General features: G+C 43.7%; 1 protein-coding gene across 1 annotated transcript in view; it reads right to left on the bottom strand.

Annotated features, from left to right (window-relative positions):
• BAIAP2L1 (BAR/IMD domain containing adaptor protein 2 like 1) overlaps window positions 1–21,745 on the bottom strand; it is a 75,807-nt gene that overhangs the window by 16,007 nt on the left and 38,055 nt on the right. Inside the window, exons 4-7 of the mRNA XM_055562628.1 lie at window positions 2,829–2,890; window positions 2,665–2,736; window positions 2,323–2,460; window positions 1,529–1,681 (exon numbers count right to left, since the gene is read on the bottom strand). Of these exons, the coding sequence (XP_055418603.1) occupies window positions 1,529–1,681; window positions 2,323–2,460; window positions 2,665–2,736; window positions 2,829–2,890 (425 nt within the window). The remainder of the gene's footprint in view (window positions 1–1,528; window positions 1,682–2,322; window positions 2,461–2,664; window positions 2,737–2,828; window positions 2,891–21,745) is intronic.

Here is a 21,745-nt window from a genome sequence, read left to right as displayed (position 1 = left end):
GAGACTCAGGAAGACAGCGCTGAGACCGTCCAGCCTGAGGCGGAGGTGTCTGTCCTGCCTCCCACAGCCTGGCTCTTCCTCTGACTGGACTCCCGGATTCCCGGGAGCCCTTATGACACCCCCCCTTTCTAGGCGGCAGTTTAGTTGGAAGAGGGAAGTAGAGCATCTTTTGTGAAACTATTTTCGTAACAACTGTACTGTTTTCATCTAGACTCTGTGTTCCTCAGGCATGGTCTGGGGGTGCCGATACGAATCCTGAACCCTGCCCCTCGCCCCACTCCTGTCCCCTGCCTGTGGCCTGGACACGCCAGGGACCAACGGCCTTGGCTGCTGTGTCCAAGGAGCCACTGAAAGCACTGGGGCCAGGGAAGGCACCAAAGAGACTCCTGGTAGAGAAAGAAGGGAATTTGGCTTGCGTCACGCAGAAAAACGTAACTGGGACCCAAGGTTCAGCGTGTGGAAGACTCTGTCAACTACCAGAGCTCTCTGGAAAGTTGCCCCATCGCTGGGGGAGACGGGGTGTCGTCACAGAGAGCTTCAAGGCTGCTTCCGGCCCCCACCGGTGGACACCCTCACCATGGAAACAGTGCCGAAGCTACTACAGAAGTGCTGGGGACAAATGTTGTCATCGAATGCAGCAGGTTTGCTTTTCTTTTCTGTGACAATTGGAGACCTTGGCTATTTAGATTTGGTAGCTGAATATTCCTTCAAGTTTATGGAGTATGTAACTATGATATATGCATGCATACAAGGCCAGGTTCCCCCCAAAAGGAAGCAGCCCTATATCCAAGCTTTTAGAACGCTTCTCACATGATGAAGTGCTCTCTAAATTACTTCATCGTGAATAACAGTGAATATTTGACCTCAGTCACTGCTAGTTTTGGATGCTTACAGAAGCCCAATAGATTCCATAGTTTTATTAAAAAAAAAAAAAAAAAGGAGGGAAGGAAATCTAGGACACAGTTTGTGATGACTCCTGGAAGGATAGCCTCACAACTGCACGTGCTGAAGGAGGGTGACAGCGCCAGTCATGGGGCTGATGGCGTCAGGAGCTCACACCTGAGCAGAGTGACAGAGGACCCCGTCCAGCGGTCCTGAAGCTGTGACGGGGTCTGTGGTCTAGGGCAGGATATCCAGCAACACCGTCTACACGGACCCCCAGGCGAGCCTCTCAGACCACCCCGGTGGAGTCCGGGCTGGCGGGACTCACCCCGTGGTTCTGGTGCTGAAGATGCATCAGGGAGAGTCTGAGAGAGGCTGGCTCATGGGTGAGAAAAGGGGAAAAAGTGCCATTTCTCAGCTGTTGATTAAATATGAGTGGGTGTTACTAAATTCAACATGATAAGCAAACATTTGACCAATTCATCTACATTTCTAAAAGTTTACTCATTCAAGTTGGTCAAAAATGATTTCCTTAGAATTCTTTCCTTGGCAAAACGAGCCCCTTGCTTTATACTGGGGCACCTATGGAAGGTGAAGCACGTCGAGGGCGTTTAAATGTGAGGAAAACACTTGCTGTTGCGCCCACCTGCATGTGGTAATGGTGTATCTGACTCGAAAAGCTGCAGTGCTTGTCGACTAGAAAGCAGAAGCGCCTTTTCTCTTCAAGCAGGGCTTCTTTGCAACCATCTGCAATAAATTTCTGGATTTCATTCTGGCGAGAAGTAATGGTTTCTACATACTAGGAAAATAAATAATAATTATACAAGTATGACATGAGGAACCAAACAGCTACCCAGCCTGACACTTATCTCCTGCCATCTTTACAGAGGATTTATTTTGATAATGGAGTGAATGCTGAAGGCAGATAAACATTAGACAGACCAACAGAGCCCTAATCTGATCTGAGCAGATATCAACATTCTCATTAAGGTCCCTGACCCATGCCTGGAGAGAGGTTCCCAAAGGCCCTACATTCCACTTGGCAATTTGCATAAAATATTACTTTTACTCCAGGGACAGGATCATGTTTCACTGGAAAATAATGGCTTTTGGAACCAGAAAGTTCAAGATCAAATCACATTTACAAGTGCCAACCATGTGAGTTAACCGAAGCCTCACTTTTCCCATCTGTAAAATGGGGACACAATGCTTATCACTCTCCCGAAGTCAGGAGAAAACACCAGTGCTCTTGACTAATTATTCTTAACTCTGGGGAACTCTGCGGCCTTCAGCTCCCACCAAGTCAAAATGCTTATTTTTGACTTTCAGCAGCAGCACATCTGATGGATAAAGTATAGGCTGACTGAGATAAGCATGCCTCCCATTAACTGTATAAACCATCCACCCCAAAATAAAGTAACACAGTGCTGAAAGGTTTACCTCAATCTCTTTGCATTCATATTTGAATGGATTTCGTCCTCCTTGACTTTTCCTTCTTATCTTCTTCAATTCAGCTTGCGATTTCTCCAGAGAATCTAATCTATGCCTGTGTTCTGCTTGGTATCTTTTGAGAGTCGCCTGTAAGGTAAACGTTGCACCTGTTTTCCTGTCTGGCTGTTTGAACGGGGTACTGCAGCCTTCATACTCACTGCCCCGCCAGCTCAACCGTGGGGAAGCTCTCCTTAGGCTCAGCCATCGGGCGAGCGCAGCCTCCCTGAAAACTCGGTTCCCCTCCCCGGGCGCCCTCCACCCAGGGCAGGTGCAGCAAAACCTGGTCCTCACATTCATATATTTCACATCAAGCTCTGTCTTCTTCTCCAGCTCATAGATAATCTCCTTATGGAATTTTTTGAACTGTGAACACAAGTGAAAAATTGAGACCAGGTTTGAGACTTGAAGCAAAATAAAATAAGTATATTTGGTAAATAGAAAAACTGTTCACATACATTTTCATCAAGACTCTCGTTGAGTTTCTTGTGGATACTCGAAATCTCTATGAGAACACGGCCTGTGAACAAAATCAGGGATGTTAGGATGAAAAGCCATCGTGTGGTGTGTTGTAAAGATACGAGAGGAAGTAAACTGGTGGGTGAGGTCTAGTCCACAGCTGCTCCCAGGGCAGGTGGGCACCAGGCCCCGGGGCACTGGGAACACTGGCTATGGCCCAACAGCAGGGGTGGACGCCCGATGGACACAGCTGACAACACCACCACAACAACACTCCACAACACCCGCCAGCTCTGCCTTCAAACTCCCCTTGTCCTCTCGCTATTTACCCATTTCCTAAGCTGAAGCCTACTTATCCGGTTTAATTGTTAAATTCTCTTACAAAAGATTATCTTGGTCATTATAGTAACTAATTATAGGAACAAATGACTCATTTTTGATCTAATCCCCTGGATAATCTGATTATCTGTCAGGCATAAAAGATAAAGGTTATTTTCTTTTTCTTATATTAGTTCTCTTATCGCTCTGGAAAATCTAAAAAAAAAAAAAAATCTGGGAAACCGCAGCAGGGACCTTGTTTTGTCTCCTGGGGCTACACATTCCAGGACAAAGGAGTTGTTGCTCTAAAAAGCAACTAGATGCTCCAGGTGCATCTCTTGCGGTGTGTGGCAGAGCGCTGCCTCCCGGCTTCTAGAAGGAAGGGAACAAGAGCCTCCCTCTGCTAACGGAGGTCTCTACAGGAACCAAATGGGTCTGATATCCAAGAACTGGGAGCAAGAGTGTCACCTGGACCACCACCAAGTCATACCACACCACACAACGTGCCGGGGGGACCATCCTACAGTTCAGTGGGCAGGTGAAAAGAAACTCTTTGGGCAAAACTGAATGGCTGTTGAGGAGGGAGAATGAAGAGGATGACTACGGCAGACGTGGGAAAAGAGGGAAAGACTGCAGACTGGACTCGGGCTTCAGCGAGCACCTCTGTGCAAAGGACTCTTACCGTGCCCAGCTCTGGGGACACCTGAGAACATCTGACTCTAGGACAGCCAGCCCAGGCTCGTCCCTCATCTTCAGACTCAGAAATTCAACCCGTCCTGAACACACCCACCTGCCATCCCATCGGGCACCTCGTGTTCAGCATGCCCCCCGGCACACTCAGCATGTTCTCTAAGCCCAGCTCCGGGCTGCCAGCCAGCCCTAGGGGTTGACGCCCTGCCGTGTGTCACACTCCCTCCCTGGTGCCATCGCTTGGGCCAGCTTGGGGGTGGAACCGCGCCCTGATTCATCCTGTTTCCTTGGGTGACAAACGTGCCAGCCCTCCCCTGCCCAGCAGAGGCGGCCCGTGGGGATGACATGGGACGTCCGTGTTCGCTAGATGACCTGCTCCAGCAGAGGTGGGGGAGTCCCCAGACGCCCCGCCCCACACGTGTCAACCTGCCAGCTGGACCTCGGAGGAGCTGCCCTCCTCTTTCTAGCTCTCATTTCTCATGACTCCCAGCCCGTTCTCTTCTGGATCTCCTTCCTCCCAGGTGCCAGGGGGCTCTCCAATTCTACATGTAAAATGTCACTCCCTCCCATGGTGTCCCAGATAAACCAACTCCTCAGCCTGAAGCCCACCATGAACGGTGTTGCTGAAAATGACCATGGTGGGTGGTGGGGACAGAGAATCTCCTGGAAGGATATAACTGGGTTAATAGGTTAGAGGTACGGAAGCCCCTAGGCACCATGTGATTCCAAGAACTGCTGCTGGATAAGCATGAGTGTGAGGGCCCCCGCCAGGGTATCAAGGCACCCACTGTGCATCTTCAGTGATCCTGACTCCATTTATCCTGTGATTCCGTTCTCCTAAAGCTCACCATGAAACAAATACACAAACCAAGCTCTTCACAAAGGAAGCCTTTATCTGACCAAGAATATAATTACATTAATGTCGTTTCATGTATTGAAATAATCTGAGGTGAAATATTAATAAACTTCACTTCACATCTATTTTAAACCCATAAATAACTCCCGGTTGGAGATGAATAATAAACAACAACAAAAACCAATTATTTGAAAATCAAGCACTCTATTCCGAGCAAATCAGATCTACTTAAAATAATTTTGCTTAAATCAGTCAGAATGATTCAGGCTAGGAGGAAAGTGTTCACAATTTTTTTTTTTCATGTTGTCAAGAACTTTATTTCTACAATCTTATATAACATCGACTCCGAGATATGTGCTGCCATAAGTCTGGGCTTGTGAGAACACCAGCACTGTTGAAGTGGGTGCTCGGCCTGACCTGAGAGCCCCGGCTGCCTGCACCCCCTCCTCATTCTCCCCTCCTGCCCGCGCCCCCTCCCCACTGCAGAGCCTGATGGAAGGGCCCAGTGAAACAGACCATTCACTCTGTGGGCAGGAATGGAACACCTAACCTTACCCCTGCTAAGTCCCTCACTGTTGGTGGAATTTAAATGCCGACCTCAGAGCAGCAACTTCTGAGTCCTCAGGCATAAAAAGGATTAAAAAACATCTTTCCTGTGATTATGCAAGCTGCCCAAAGAGTATCTTGGAACAGAAAATGAAAACAGCCTTTATGTTCAATGTACAGAAGTTTACTCTTAATAAAGCAAGTGTTACTTTATGTCTGAGATGTGGAATCACACACGTTTTACTCTTAGCTCCATAACCTACTTTTTCATAAATTACATTTGGGAGGAAAAAAATTGTTTTGAAAAAAGAAAGAGCAGTTGAGAAAGCATAGCCCAGAATCCAGTGGAGCAGAACTAAGTAAACGCCCAAACAGGAGCCTACGTGTCGGTCCCAGGAACTACAGCACCGTATGTACGGGATCAATCATTTCCTTTTTGTCCCTTTTAGGTTTTGAGTCAATATTTTGGGAAGAAACTCATAGTAAGTACAGTAATGTAACCCAGTCTGAATAAATTATATTCTTAAATGGCAGTATTAAAGGAATTGAAATATATACCTATTTTTCAAAATCATGATGTTGATACAACTAAAAAGTCAATGTCTACCATCAATTTTTTCTCTAAAATTCATACAAATAATAGCTATTGGTGGTATCACTCTAATTCTAGGAACCATGAACAGATCTGTCTAACATTTTGGACAATACTGTATGAAGATACACATGTTTAGCCAATAGACAGTATGGACTTTAAAAAACAAAATTTTGAAAAGTATTACCTGTATGAACACAAGGTTTTCATCTGAAACATGGGTTAGTCATGGCACTATTAATATATTTTCAACTAGGTAATTATTCATCAGTTCATGATGTAAGTTTAGAGGAGCCAGAGGGAAACTACTAGCAGACTTCGGGGACACAGAACATGTAGGCATAAGGGTTATTTCTCGTTTATATTTGATCATGGATACTCACAACGTCTGTTATTTCTGGAGAGTGCAGAGCAATGACTGAGTCACACGCTATTTCCTCCATGTGACTTCAAGTGGAATCGGACAATAAAATGACAAGGTGGAAGCCAACCCACTATGGGCCTAAAGTTACACCATATGAATTAAAGGAAAAGTGATTAAAAAAAAGAGTTACTGTAAAAAGGCCATACTTTTCACATCTATTTTAAACCCATAAATAACTCCCGGTTGGAGATGAATAATAAACAGCAACAAAAACCAATTATTTGAAAATCAAGCACTCTATTCTGAGCAAATCAGATCTACTTAAAATAATTTTGCTTAAATCAGTCAGAATGATTCAGGCTAGGAGAATACTGGAGTGGGTTGCCATTTCCTCCTTCAGGGGATCTTCCTGACCCAGGGATCGAACCAGTGTCTCTTATGTCTCCTGCATCAGGAGAGTTTTCCAAATACCTAATGTGATGCAGAAAAAATATAATGAAAGTAAAAGCAAATTATACACAGGTGGGAGATGTTAAAAAAAAACAAAACCAGATGCACTCAGGGTTATCAACACCGAGTTAGCACAGAGCCTGTCGTTAATAACCAGCAACAGGCGACCCAACCTGCCAGCATCTCAGAACATCTCTCAGCGCTGTCCACCCAAGTCCCTGGGTGCAGGTGGATGGAGGGGCTCCTCTCTCGTCACTATGGAAATTGTGCAAATAAACAACATGCAGACAGGCACAATGCCAAAGGAGCGAGCGGGTGGTAACCAGAACACGCTCTTCACAGGCTTGGGTGGGTGTGATTCTGTCCTGAGCACTGAAGAGAAACACTGGCTAGTAAGGTGTGCGTGCCCAGGCAGAGGAGCAAGTGAGCCCCATGATGCATGACATATGCCAACAGAATTCCCCAATCAACAAGCCATTTTCTGGGTGAGCACTCATCTTCCCGAAATAAAATCCATGTATGAGGCTGTCAGCCTGTAACTAGTCACCGTGTTTTACTATTTTTTGCTCCTTATACAAATATGGCGTGTATGCTTGGCTGTATCTGACTCTTGGCGACCCGTGGACTGTAGTCTGCCAGGTTCCTCTGTCCATGGAATTTTCCAGGCAAGAATACTGGAGTGGGTTGCCATTTCCTCCTTCAGGGGATCTTCCTGACCCAGGGGTCGAACCGGTGTCTCTTATGTCTCCTGCATCAGCAGCAGATTCTTTAGCATTGGTGCCACCTGGTAAGCCTTATATATTATATATATATATGTGTGTGTGTGTGTGTGTGTGTATATCTTTTAAATGCTTTGGAAGAACTCTTAAGACTTACAGAATGAGAGAAATAGACACCAAACTCTTCTAAGCTCATCTCCTCTCTCATGACCCACCCCCCCCACCTTTATTCCCAGGGTCTCCAAAGGAAAATTTTCAATCTCCCACCATCAAACAGAATACACTCCACTTTCCTCCGCCTCACAGCCTTTCACAATACTGTAGTTAAAAGGACTCCATCAGGATCCATCCCTTATGAGAACAGGCATACCTGACTGCTGTTGGTTAGAACCAACTGTAAGGGCACTTCTGGCTTCTGCTCCAATGCGTAAAAAGCTTTGAAGTTGTCACTCCTTTACTCACAACAAAAAACAAGCTAAACACACTGAAAAACAACTCTCAGATTCATCAGAGAATTAGAATGATGTGGAAAATCAGAGTTTACAGGGAGCAGAAACTGATGCTGGAGCCACGGTTGCCAGGAATGCAAGGGAATCACTGGAGGCTCCGTGTGGAGAGTTAAAAACAACGCAGGCTCACTTCTCAGGAGTTTCGTCTCTAGGAGGCACCCCCACCCCCCCACCAAGTTTGTATTGTAAGGAATGGAGAAAATTCCTCTGGGGCTTCTGGTGGTGGGGAGGGGAAAGTGTTTTGAAATTTGCCCAGAGTTATCCTGTTCTTGCTGCGTTCTGAGTAAGGAAGGCTAGCCCTCCAGGGAAACACTTTTCTAAGCCTTATCTGATCTGGGGAAGGACAATTAGCTACCTGCAGCCCCTCTCGCTTTCCTGTCTCAAGTAAGAGAGGGAAAAAAAGCCTGAGAAACTCTTCGGAAGGTCATGACCCCCATACTGTGGCCACTAAAAACCAGTAATACACCACAAAACAACCAAAATGGAGATTTAAACATGGGATTATAAAGGATGCTCCTCCTCTCCAATACTTTACCACGTCACCCATCAACAGGACTCCAGGATAATAACAGTGGGTTATAACTAACACTCCATTTAGGAGGATTTTCAAAAGCAACCCAAAGACAACAAGGGGGACAAAAATAATGGAGAAAGGGCAGTCCTTTCAGCAAAGGGTGCTAAACAACTAGATACCCACTTGCAGAGAAACAAATCTAGAGCCTGACCGTACATTTTTCATAAAAAGCAACTCAAAATGGAGCACACACCTAAATGTAAAATGCCAAACAATAAAACTTTAAGAAGATAAAGCCAGAGAAAATTCACATGACTTTGGTTTAGCACTGAGTTTTTAGCTATCACGCCAAAAGCATGATTTGTGAAAGAAAAAACTGGCAAGCTGGACTTCATTAAAATCACAGACTTCTGGTCCACAAAAATTACTGTTAGTAGAATGAAAAGACAAGTTCACAGACTTGGAGGAAATATCCGCAACACACATATCTGATAAAGGACTTGTATCCCAAATAATATAAAGACCACTTAAAGCTCAAACATAACAAAAACTGCTCAGTTAAAATGTAAGTTATACAGATGGCAAATAAGCATATGACAAGATGCTCTCCATGTCATATGGGAACTTACAAATTAAAAGGAGATACCAGCACACACCTATCAGAATGGTTGTAACCCAGAACACTGACACACCAGATGCCGATGTGGAGCAAGAGGAGCGCTCATTCACGATGGACGGGAACGCAGAACTTCCTGCGGCTTCAAGGCAGGCAGTTTCTTACCAGGGAAACAGTCTTCCTCAATTTATTCGAACTATTCTTATATTCAAAACTAGTCTTATCCTAGTAATTGTACTCCTAGGTGTCTACTCAAATGCCTAGAAATATTACGTCTGTGGAAAAACCTGTATATGAATACCTAAAGCAGCTTTATTCATACTGCCAAAACCTGGAAACAACCCAACTCAGTGGATAAACAAACTGTGGCACGTGTGTACAACTGAATGTTCTTCAGGGATTAAAAAGAAACCAAAGAAACCAGCTGTTAAACCACAAAAAGATGGAGGAATTTTAAATATATGTTGCTTAGTGAAAGAAGCCAGTCTGAAAAGGCTGCCTAATATGCAATTCCAACTAAATGACATTCTGGAAAAGGCACAACTATAGAAACATTGATGGGAAAAAAAAGGATCAGTGACTGCCGAAGGTTGGTAAGGGTGCACTTTATGTATTTGTCAAGCTCATAGAGCCCCAATGTAAACTATGGTCTTTAGTTAATCATGTGCCAGCCTTGGTCCATCATTTGTGACGAATGCACCACACCGGTGCAAGATTTAAAAACAGAGGAAACAGTGAGCAGGGGACAGAGCAGGGTGACGACTCTGTGAGGTCTCGCAGTTCTGTGTAAACCTAAAAGCACTCTAAAAAATAAAGCCTATTAATTAAAAATAAATTTGCGGCAGTCGCGTGGGCCCTGCAGTGATTAGGAACCAGCCCCTCGCTGGGAGGAACACACATGCAGCGTCTGAAGCTTCTGGCAGTTACACATGGAAGAGAAGTGGATCTCCTGATTCCGTTACCTGTGTGCCGGCCCCCCCACCCAGGTGCCCGCCAGGAACATACAGGCCTTAAGAGTCTGGTCGTTAATGAATACACTGAATCAATGCATGGAAGGCTGACTACAGTAAAGCATGGAAGTTCAGTGATGGCAAGAGAAGAAAACCAGTGAAAGCTGGACCCCTCAGAAGGTGGCATCTGTAGTGTTTGATTCTACTGCTATACGCATACTGGTTACAGAAGTGCCTCCAGGAAAAATGACTTTGGTGGAACCCACATGCCTGGGCCCTAACCTCTGGGCGTTCATCTGCAGCCTCAGCAGAGCCGGCTGTCACCTGGGGCTGTCTCTACCCACAGGGCCTCCAGGAGCAAATTCCTGGCATCTTTGGTTTCTTATCACCAAGATTTAGTAACACTGAGGTCCAGTCTCAGAGGCTCCTGAGCCACAAACAAGATAATTTTTAAAAAAAGAAAACGAGACATTTTTGTTTATAAAATTTTCAGTTTGCCAAGCAAGAAGCTACAATCCCAGACTCCGTGGGTTCAGTGCCAGACACCTGGCAACCCGAGTTGTGAGGATTAAGTATCCTAACAAGGGAGACGTGCCAAGAGCAAGACACATACTAGACACTTAGCATTTGACACCTCCCAGCTTCCTGACCTCTGGTAAAGATTGGGAGAGGCAGGGAGAAGCTGGTATAAACTACTTGTTTGGGAAGTGTGGCAGTAAAAGAAAAGTGGATTAAGGAGGTCGCTAGAAAAAGAAACATTAAAACATTTTTTCTTTTTTAAGAGACATTTTTCTGAATAAGGTCTGAAGAAAGAATAAATGGAAACTAATAAACCCCATAGGACTGACATGCTGAATTAATTTTAAGCTTATGTAAGAATGCTTTTAAAGATAAAATATTACTATTATCCTAACACAGAGAAGGCTGAGTGCTGAAGAATTGATGCTTTTGAATTGTGGTGCTGCATAAGATTCTTCAGAATCCCTTGGACAGCAAGGAGATCAAACCAAACCTAAAGGAAATCAACTCTGAATATTCATTGGAAGGACTGATGCTGAAGCTCCAGTACTTTGGCCACCTGATGTGAAGAACCGACTCATTGGAAAAGACCCTGATGCTGGGAAAGATTGAAGCAAAAGGAGAAGGGGACAACAGAGGATGAGCTGGTTAGATAGCATCACTGACTCAATGGACATGAATTGGAACAAACTTGGGAGATAGTGGAAGATAGAAGAGCCTGGTGTGCTGCAGCCCACAGGGTGGCAACGTCGGACTCGACTTAGTGACTAAACAACGACAAATTATTCTAATAACAGGACTTAACTCTCAATGGGAATTATCATTAGAAACCCTTCTGGATGTTTTAGAATTAAGTCTTTTCCGGTAGGTGCAGAGCAAATGCAATCTACAATATCAGAGATCTAGTCTTACAATACCTAAGGTAATACCTAGTAAAGATGTCCATTCAGAAGATTTTAACTAAGTATTATTTTAAGTAGGGTAGAGATTTGGGGTTTAGGTGATAATTCTGTCATTAGATTGGTTCAGGAAGCAAACTGAATGTTCATTTTCTACTTCATTGTTGATTAGCAATTAAAAGAATTTAGCCTACCTGCTGTAAATAAGTGCTGTTAAGTTAAAGTACAGGATTTGTAATGAAGATATTAAAAGTTGGATGTTAATGCACTACTCTTATTTTAGCTAAAAGAACAATGTTTATTCAAGTGTATATATTATATATCAGATAATTGATCAGTTTTGCATCCATATACAGATTGCAAGCAGTTGTATTCTTACATGTGAATGCAAAATACAACATTAAAAGATTAGTTATATCACGTGAGGTACATTAACATTAATTATTCATTTTCCTTTTTCATCACTTAGTAGATTAAGGCTAAAAGAGAACCATTTTGAAGCCAGCAAAAATGAGAGTAAGAGCATTAGTAATAATGAATGAAGGTGACAACCGGTTATTCTTACAGAGTCACTAATGAACTGTAGGCATTTTCATTTAAATGTTAAAAATGCTATACCTGAAAGATGTAAATTATTTAAAATAATTAAAACAGGACCCCGAAACACAACAATGAGGTCAACACAGAGAAAAGTCAGGGAGAAACAGTTTCAATTCAGTATTAATGGATAAAAACCATCTTAAAAATTTTGAGTGAATTTTTTCAAAAGACTACAGCTGTCTCAGTTTAAAGCAACTAGCTCTAATTAGGCAAGTTTAAAAACACGAAATAAAACAAAGCTTCTGCTCCCAGTGGAAAGCCATTAATCTAAAACCACACACCCCAGGTGCATGTTGGTTAGTTCTATTATGATGTGAATTTAAGGGAGACTCCACAAAATCCAGAATCCATTTCATTCTCTCTCTTACTCCACAGGGACAACGGGAACACAGAGTAAGAACAAGCAGAGTAACCCGGTGCTCTCACAGTCCAGCATTCTTTACCTTTTTCCAGCTCAGAGGGGAGAGCACATCTCTGATGTTCAGAGGGTCAGCACGTGCAGGCTGCCTCACAGAAATGGCCTTGCTTAGTCCTCACCAGCTCAGAGGGAGGAGCTCTGTTCCCCACTGAGCGGAGGCGGGAGCTCAGACGGAGGCCTTGGAGGACCTTCCCCAAATGACACAAGTACTAAAGGAGGTGGGGCTGGAATCTGGACTCATGTCTGACCCCGAGCCTGTGCTCTTGACCCCCTTGCATCCTCACTCAAGCATGAGAAAGGACCTGGATTTTCCCACTGGGCCCCGAGGACAGAATGATGCATGGCACGTGTGAAATACAGGGAAAGGCAAGTCTCCCAGCGTCTGAGGGGACGCTTTAATTAGTAGGGCTTTTTTTGATTGGGAACAGCTGCCTGGTGGGTGGGGTGGTGTGTGGCTGGCATCACAGAGGCACGGATGCACTGGGGAGGGCTGGCCTGGCGGCTTGAAGCCATTTCAGCTCAACGTGTCGGTTATGCAGGAAGTAAAGCTAAAGGGGCAGGACTGCCTCCCCAGGGCAACAGGTGACAACCGGCCTCCCGCAACTGTCGTGGCCCAAACACACACACACAGGCCCAAGTAGCCAAACAGAGCGGTCAGTGGCCAGCCTGCTTCTGGCACCTGAACTTTTTGAAACAGAAAATGCTTTAGGAAAGGAGCCATCAAAAGATGATGACCCATCACAAATGGCAGGGACCCCACGCCTGCAGCCCAGCTCACACTGGAGAAGGGCGCTCTGGAAAGGGTCCCCACTGGCAAGTTCCTGGCGCTGTGAGGCATTCTGGGGGTGGGGAGGGCTGCTCCCTGCCTCCCCGGACCGTCTGTGAGGTGGACGTGTAAATAAACAGCCCCTGACACAACCCGGTGAGACTCAGACGAGGACACAGAAGTGAAGCATCTGGCACGCTGTGATGCTCACGACTGCTGGCTTCCTTCCAGCTGAGGGAAGCCACAGGGCACACTGTCGAGTCTCAGTGATCCCGGGTGAGCAAACGGGCCCGTCTTGTCCACGGGGGTGGAGAACTACACGCTCACACAGGGAACTCTGGACTCACATTTCCGCTGGGTCTAGCAGGCCAAACCTGAGACCTCTGAAAGCCACCCTGACCCACCCCTGGCAGCCAATGCCCAGTCCCACCCAGCATTTCTGCTCACCTGCACTGGTACCACAGCTTCCCGCCCCGTCTCCCTGTTCCCACCCTTCTACAGTCTCTTCTGTGCGCAGAAGCCAGAGAGAGCCTTTTAAAGCCTAAGTCAAACCTTTTCATTCTGGGGTTCAAAATCTCCAGAAACTCCCCACCCCCACCTCAGGTTAAAAGACAACATTCTTACCATGACCTACAAGGCCCCACAGGACCTGTCCCACCCCTGTAAGCCCCTCTCCAGCCCTCAGCCCCTCTCTCTCCAGCCTTAACTGCACCTCTACCGACTGGCTTCCAAACTGCGACCCAAGCTCACAAGGCCTCAGGAACGCTGCACTTCCAGCCTCCAAGGGACTACTCTCCCTGGACATCTGCCTGCCGCTCTCCCTCTAGCCCGTACCTCCTTGACCCCCTACCCAAACTGGCTACATCCCATCCCTCTTTTCCATCACTCATCGGCCCCTCACCTTATTACCACCTGGCAAATCAGACCTGTTTACCACCCACTAGAACGCAAGTTCCCAAGAGCAGGGACCTTTACCTGTTGATTTATGCCTTAGTGACCAGAACAACGCCTATCAATTGAACACTCACTGAATTGAACATACTGATATTTAAATGAGGAAAGAAAAACTACTGCAATCCCTTGATTACTGAATACTGGGTTTTATGTACTTTTCAGAAAACCATAGAAGGGCTTTTTTTTGTTCCTGTTGTTCAAGGACAATTTTTCATGAAAGCAAAGAAGAAACAAACCCTGTCCTCATCCCAGTACTACTGTGCTCACCCTCCTCCCCAGCACAGGGGCTCTACCTCGGTACCAACAGAGGAAAACTGAACGGAGTGAGACGGAGGTAGCCATCAAAATGATGATCACATGGATTACTTATGAATTCAAAGAAATACACGTGAAAGGCTCAATTAAAACAGCAGTGCCCCCTCAGTATTCACAGCAGCACTATTCACAATAGCCAAGACATGGGAGCAACCTCAGTGTCCATCGACAGATGAATGGATAAAGAAGATGTCATGTATACACATATACACAATGGCATATTACTCAGCCATTAAAAATAATGAAACAATGCCATTTGCAGCAACATGATGGACCTGGAGGTTGTCATACTAAGTGGAGTAAGTCAAAGACAAACATCATATGGTACCGCTTATATGTGGAATCTAAAAAAAAAAAAAAAGTGCCGATGAATTTATTTACAAAACAGAAACAGACTACAGCCACAGCAAGCAAACTTATGGTTACAAAGGGGAGAGCAGGGAGAGGGATAAATTCAGAGTCTGGGATTAGCAGATAGAAACTACTGCACATAAATAAGTAAAGTCCTGCTGCATAGTGTAGGGAACTGTATTCAATATCTTGTGATAAATGGAAAAGAATCTGAAAAGGAATATATAGATATATATATAATATATAAAGTGAATCACTTTGCCGTACACCACAAATACAACATTGTTAATCAACTATACTTAGATTGAAAAAAAGCAATGCCCAAGATAGTTTATATAACCACAGATTTTAATTATGTTAAAACAGCTATTTTAAAAGGATAAAGATCAAAACTGTTTCTTAAGTTCATTTTTCAGTATAAAAGTATTAATTTTTTAAAAACTTGAAGTATATTCTCATAGTCATTATCAAATGGTTTCTAAACTTCCTAGAGGACTCATAAGTTGTTTTTAAATATTAATATGAAATGGAAAGTTGGGCGAGATCTAGTAAAGAATAAGAGATAATATTAAAACATTCAATCATATACATATGAAGAGAAAAAAGAAACCTTACTTAGTATGTCACAAATTTCTATTGTTATAAAAATGGAAGCTACTATCAGCCACGGCTCTGAGTTATAAACACCTGAGTCATGTATATATGTGTGTCGTCTTACTACACTCAACAGTTACAGAAACAGACCTATTCCGGGCATCAAGAGCCCAGTTTTTAGTTGTAAAGAGCGTGTCGTTTAGTTTGCCTCTTTAGTCATCTCATAATTTTTTTTTTTTTCATCTCATAATTTTTAATCTTTGAACTTATGCTCCTAAAGCATCAGTCAGCTTTTCATCATGCAGAAACCTTTTAGTCCTAATAAACCTTGTTTCAATTTGAAATGAGACATAGGAACACAGAACCTGTAGCCTATCACTCAAAATAATAACTCTAACCTGTATATCCAAAATCTCCCATGATCCTCTCCACGAGCCCTGAATCCCGGCAAGCTGAACTTGTCCCGTCCCTCTGCTCCCTCCAGCAGAACCCACCCCCTTCCATCTCTGGGCTGACCACAAGATTACAGCACCCCCTGACTCAGCAGCCCCTCCACCCGCAGATATGATCACCCCCTCCCATGGAATCCTGTAGCTTTGTACCTTTCACTCTTGGCCCTTGCTCCTGTGTTAAAGCTATGTGTGTGTGTATATTTTCATAATCTCCCATACTAAGCTGTAGATATCCTGAAGGTGGGGATCAAGTTTACTAAGCTTGTAAACGACAGTCATGGTTTCAAGAAAGCCTAGAGAAACCTGATTCATAGGGTCAAAAGGGAGGAGCCCAACACCCTTATCTGATACACTCATTCAGTCCATCAACAAGCATTTCCAAGCTCATCCTGGAGCCTGCTTCTCTCATCCTTGCCTCGCTGTGGGGGCAGAGGTGCCACACCTGCGGTAGCTGCTGTTCCCTCCCCCTCTGGACTTTCCCTGGAGCAGACACCACTGGACTACCATCAGGATACCCAGCTTCAGAATCCTCTGGGACATTACTGTAAGCACAGCTGTTCACAACTCCTTAGCAGGTTTTTACAGAAGGACTGCTGCCAAGGCCATTTTCTACACTGAGCGAAATGCTGGCTTCCTGGGACTCACCTGGTGGTCCAGCGGCTAGGACTCTGAGCTCCCAGTGCAGGGGCCAGGGCTCCATCCCTGGTCAGGGAACTAGATCCCACATGCCACAGCTAAGAGTTCACATGCTGCAACTAAGACCCGGGGCAGCCAAGTGTATAGAAAATACCAAGTGCGGGCTTCCTGGGACTTGCTTCCACTGGATTTCAGGAACAGTATGTGTACATCTTCTGGTGCACACCCAGGCTTCCAGGTTTTAAAGACTACTTTTGTAATTCGTTTTCTGCGTAGAAATCCAACTTTTGTCGGATCTGCTTTAAGGAGTAGAAAATTCCAAATTCAAAATTACCAACAGGGTTTTTAAAGATGTCATGAAACTGAGAGGCCTTAAAGCTGAGACCTGAAGTCTATAGGAAACCCTTCATTCACCAGGGAATCAGCCAACTGGAATTTAAACCCCAGCTTCACTACTAACTAGCCGTGTGAGATTATTTAACCTAAGTTCTCGTTTTCTTGTTTATAAAAAGTGGGAACGATACCCCCCGCCTCAGAGGACTGCTGTGAGAATTCAGTGAGACTTCTGAATTTCCATTAATGCCAACACAATCCATCAGAGGTTTTTCACACTGAGGCATAGCTGGCATGTCATACTGCACTAGTCTCAGGTGTGCAACGGACGCTGCGATGTCTGCACACACCGCGAAGCGGCCACCACGAGAAGGCCAGCTGCCCTGCTATATACAGTGCTACTGAAAACTGCTGTGTATGTGATAGGAAGTTTTACTCTCTTGGCAACTTTCAAATATACATGATGACATTATTGACTATAGTCATCTTGCTGTACATTACATGCCAATGACTCACTCATTTTACAACTCAAAATTCATTTACCATGTTATTCATTCTGAGTTGGTGGGTGGGGCCAACTAAAACCCTTCACAGAGGGCTGGGAAATGTGCACAACTAGCCTCTCAAATTATTACAATGTCTATTATATTGTTTTTAGTGTGAATTAGTTAGTTATACTGAAGAGTTAACAGAAGTGGCATACTTATGTTTCTTGGCAATAGAATACATATAACCTAAATTTACCAATGGTGACATTAAGTACATTCACAATGTCGTACAACCATCAATTATCCAGTTCAAAAACGTTTCACCACCTGAAAAGGAAACCCTGTACCTATTAAGCAGTCACTCCCCATTGTCCCCTCCCTCAACCCCCAGAAACTACCAATCTGCTTTTTCTCTTAAGGACTTGCTGATTCGAATTTTTGAATGAGTGGAATCTTAAATATGTGGCCTTTCAATCTGGTTTCCGTCACTTATGATGTTTTCAAGATCCATCCATGTTTAAGCACACATCAAGACATCGTGCTTTTTTATGTGTGAGTAACATTCCATGAGCGCCGAAGAATTGATGCTTTTGAACTGTGGTGTTGGAGAAGACTCTTGAGAGTCCCTTGGACTGCAAGGAGATCCAACCAGTCCATTCTGAAGGAGATCAGCCCTGGGATTTCTTTGGAAGGAATGATGCTGAAGCTGCAACTCCAGTACTTTGGCCACCTCATGTGAAGAGTTGACTCATTGGGAAAGACTCTGATGCTGAGAGGGATTGGGGGCAAGAGGAGAAGGGGACTACAGAGGATGAGATGGCTGGATGGCATCACTGACTCGATGGACGTGAGTCTGAGTGAACTCCAGGAGTTGGTGATGGACAGGGAGGCCTGGCGTGCTGCGATTCATGGGGTCGCAAAGAGTCGGACACGACTGAGCGACTGATCTGATCATCCCGACTGAGCGACTGATCTGATCTGATCTGAACATTCCATAGTGTGGATGCACAGTGTTTCGTTTATCAATTCATCAGCCGCTGGGTGTTTGGGTGGTTTCCACCTTGTGCCTGCTGGGAATAATGTGAAAGTTCTGTGTGGGCATCCATTTGTCTTGAGTAGACCTTTAAGGGGTGGAGTTGCTGGGTCATAAGTTCCTGTTTTGAGGAACTGATAAACTCTTTTCCAATGCAGCTGCTCCATTTCACATCCCGCCCCCTCCCACCAAAGCGCAAGAGTTCCCGTTTCTCTACCAACACATGCTGGTGTCTCTTTAATTACAGCTGTTGTTGGGTGTGGAGTGGTACCTCACTGTGGTTATGACGTGCAGATCCCTAATGGCTAATGATGTTGAGCATCTTTTCATGTGCTCCTTGGCATTCTTCCTTTTTGTTTTTTTAATTGAGGGATAGTTGATTTGCACTGGCCTCCTTACTTTTAATAATTCTGTTAAGTCATTCAGACCAGGAAAGAGTACCTGAGGAAGTGCATTTACTTCCAAATGGCTGAAGACCAGAAACATTCATGGTCATGTAATAAATGTTTCTAATATGAAATACAAAGCCTTGATTATATCTGATGAAAACACAAAATACAGACTCTTGCATGAAGAATCAGTTTCAGATTGTATGATGCTTTACTATTTTACACAATCTTTTATCTGAACTATAATGGACAGGATGATCTGACACCATAAAATTAATCACTTCAGAAAAAGCTCCTCTTTTCGACGCATAGAAAATTAAATCAGCATAATAGGCTGCGCCGCTGACAGACTTCCTGGGCTCCAATTAACTTGCCATTAACCAGATGAGTGACTTCGGCAAGTCATCTAACTCTCTTTGAATACCAGAATCCTCATCTGTAAAGTGAAAATAACAATAGCACCTGCTTTAGAGAGTTATATCACAGTGATCAAAGGAGTTCGTAAGCCTTTGGCAGACACAAAGTTAAGCAAATAAAATAAATTCCTTATTAACTCTTTCCTATTTTTGTGGGAAGGAGTTTAATCTCTTTAAAGTGAGCCTTACCTGCAACTAAAAGATAAATGGTTTTGATCAATAACAACTGCTTTGGCTCAACTTAGCTTTCTCATTGCTTCTGGTATTAATTCTATTTTACCTAAATTTTAGGAATCTGTTTGAGATACTTCTCTGAATAAACAACATTTCTTTAAAAATATTTCATTTTTTTTTTTTTTCCTCCCATGCTCTTATTTTTAAGACCCAAGACTGTCAGGTTGGATTTTGAGTGTCAACAAGACAAAAGTGTAATAAACATTTTTTTAAACTGCATATCAATAACAAAAGCAAACCTATGATTGTCTAGGTTCCCTGATGCTGAAGAGATAAAATCTTCTGTTTTGCGCTCAATTTAGGAAATTGGCCTAAACAATTTAATACATGCTTCAAAATAATGTAATAGCTGGCTAAATTGGAACAAAGTAACATAGTCTAAATAGATGTGACCTTGAGGTTCTTACACCTTACAGGAAATCTGTCAGCTCCCCAAAGCAGAAAGTGAAAGTAAAAGTGAATTCACTCAGTCGAGTAGGACTCTTTGTGACCCCATGGACTGTAGCCTACCAGGCTCCTCCCTCCATGGGATTCTCCAGGCAAAAGAGTACTGGAGTGGGTTGCCATTTCCTTCTCCAGGGGATCTTCCTGACCCAGGGATCGAACCCAGGTCTCCCGCATTGCAGGCAGACGCTTTAACCTCTGAGCCATCAGGGAAGCCTTTCCCCAAAGCAGAGTTCCCTTTTATTCCTTGAGAAATAAATGAGAACAAGCTTTATTTTTCTATGGTTTAAAGATGAAAAAACGGATTCAAAGTTTCTTTTGAATATTTTGCCAAAATATTTTCCCCTGACCATTTCTGTTTTCCCTTTCCAACCTTTTCCATATTTTCTAAGTTTTAAAAAATAAACGTCATTTGATTTAAGGACAAAACTGGAAGTTTTAGACAAACTTCAGTTTCCTCTTTTAAACGAGCACTGTTGCTAGAGTGGAACTGTGTACCTGTGATAAAGATTTATGTGCACAGTTCCAGGTACACACCCTGACAACCTGAGTCACATGAACATTATTCATATGACTTACTCTTTGACAAACACAGCGGATTAAAATATTTTACCTGCCAAATCCTGACTGCAGAGCTCTGGTCTTTGGCTTTGCGTTTGTTTGTTCGTTCCTCCCTCCTGACAGGGCAAGGCAGTTTTGCCCCTGAGCTGTTTGCCCGCTGTGGTTCCTGGGACTGTGCTGTGATGTGTGTTAACCCCAAGCACTTAGTAGCAGTCTGTAGAAACAATCCCAGAAAGTGCAGTCCTAAACCCAGGTGGTTAAGGAGCTGCTCTTTCTTTGGAGAGAAGGATTTCAAACCCCTCACATGGTCGCTGGTCTTGACTTAAGCAACGGGATGGCCCTACAGGCCTTCCACTGTCAGATAAGGGCGTGCCAGGGGCCAGGCCACAAACAGTTCAGGTCTCAGAGGCCGAACTTCTCTGCAGCCTGACAGCAGCTGTGGACAACCACGAACAAGTGGGCACGGCCAGGTCCCCCTCAAATTTCAGTTACCTGTCGGTGCTGGCCAGCCCCTTGGCTCTAGTTTGTTCAGTTAAGGTACAACTGATAAAAGGTGAGGCTTCAGTAAAATGATTTGAAGGTAATTTCAAAATATATGCTAATTCTTATTAGAAATCTTCAAGTGATAGCATTTAGCACAAAAATGATTAAAAGTTGGCATTTCTCTTGAATCATTAAAATATTTTTCTATCAGTTTCAATTACAGTTGAGACAAAGTAATGACACATTTTCTCAGTATTTTCTACAATAGGAGAACAGACTTTATTCATAAGGGAGCTTTAAGTTTCAAGAGAAAACCATCAGGAATGACTTCCTTGGGAGAAGGATATATAGAAAGAAAAAATATATATATATTTTATATATATAAATATATTATTTAATTTTCTGACCTACAGAAAATTAAAACCTGCTGTTATTTCTTAAGTTTTAGACAATTAGAATAGGTTATAAATTTTAGATATTTAAAGTATTTTCTATAAAGTCTGAGTCACTTCCCCACAAAATTGGCAGAATAACTTTGTATGAATATGAAGAAAATAAAAGGAGCATTTCTATTGCTTTGCAAGTTCTAAATATCTTACAAGAGTTTTATCAAATGGTAAGTCCTATTATATCAATTATTTTTATTTTCTAAGAAGTAAACATAATTTAAATCAGAGAAGCACCACTATTACTTGGCATTTCTACTTTTCATTTCTTGGTGACTTTCAATGACCAAACCTTTATACCTCCATAGGTGACCCCAACATTCAAGAGAACAATGAGATGACAAAAAAACCCTTCCAGAAAGACTCTCTCGTGAATGGTAATCAAGAGGCTACAAAGCACCAGCAGAATTAGACTGTCAAGAACCCCAAACTGCATAGATAATAAAAAGGATCAAAACAGA

Source organism: Bubalus kerabau, chromosome 23 (genome assembly GCF_029407905.1).
Source record: "Bubalus kerabau isolate K-KA32 ecotype Philippines breed swamp buffalo chromosome 23, PCC_UOA_SB_1v2, whole genome shotgun sequence".
Taxonomy (NCBI): Eukaryota; Metazoa; Chordata; class Mammalia; order Artiodactyla; family Bovidae; genus Bubalus; species Bubalus kerabau.
Note: the sequence above shows the minus strand (reverse complement) of the source record. Positions and strands in the feature narration are given on the sequence as shown.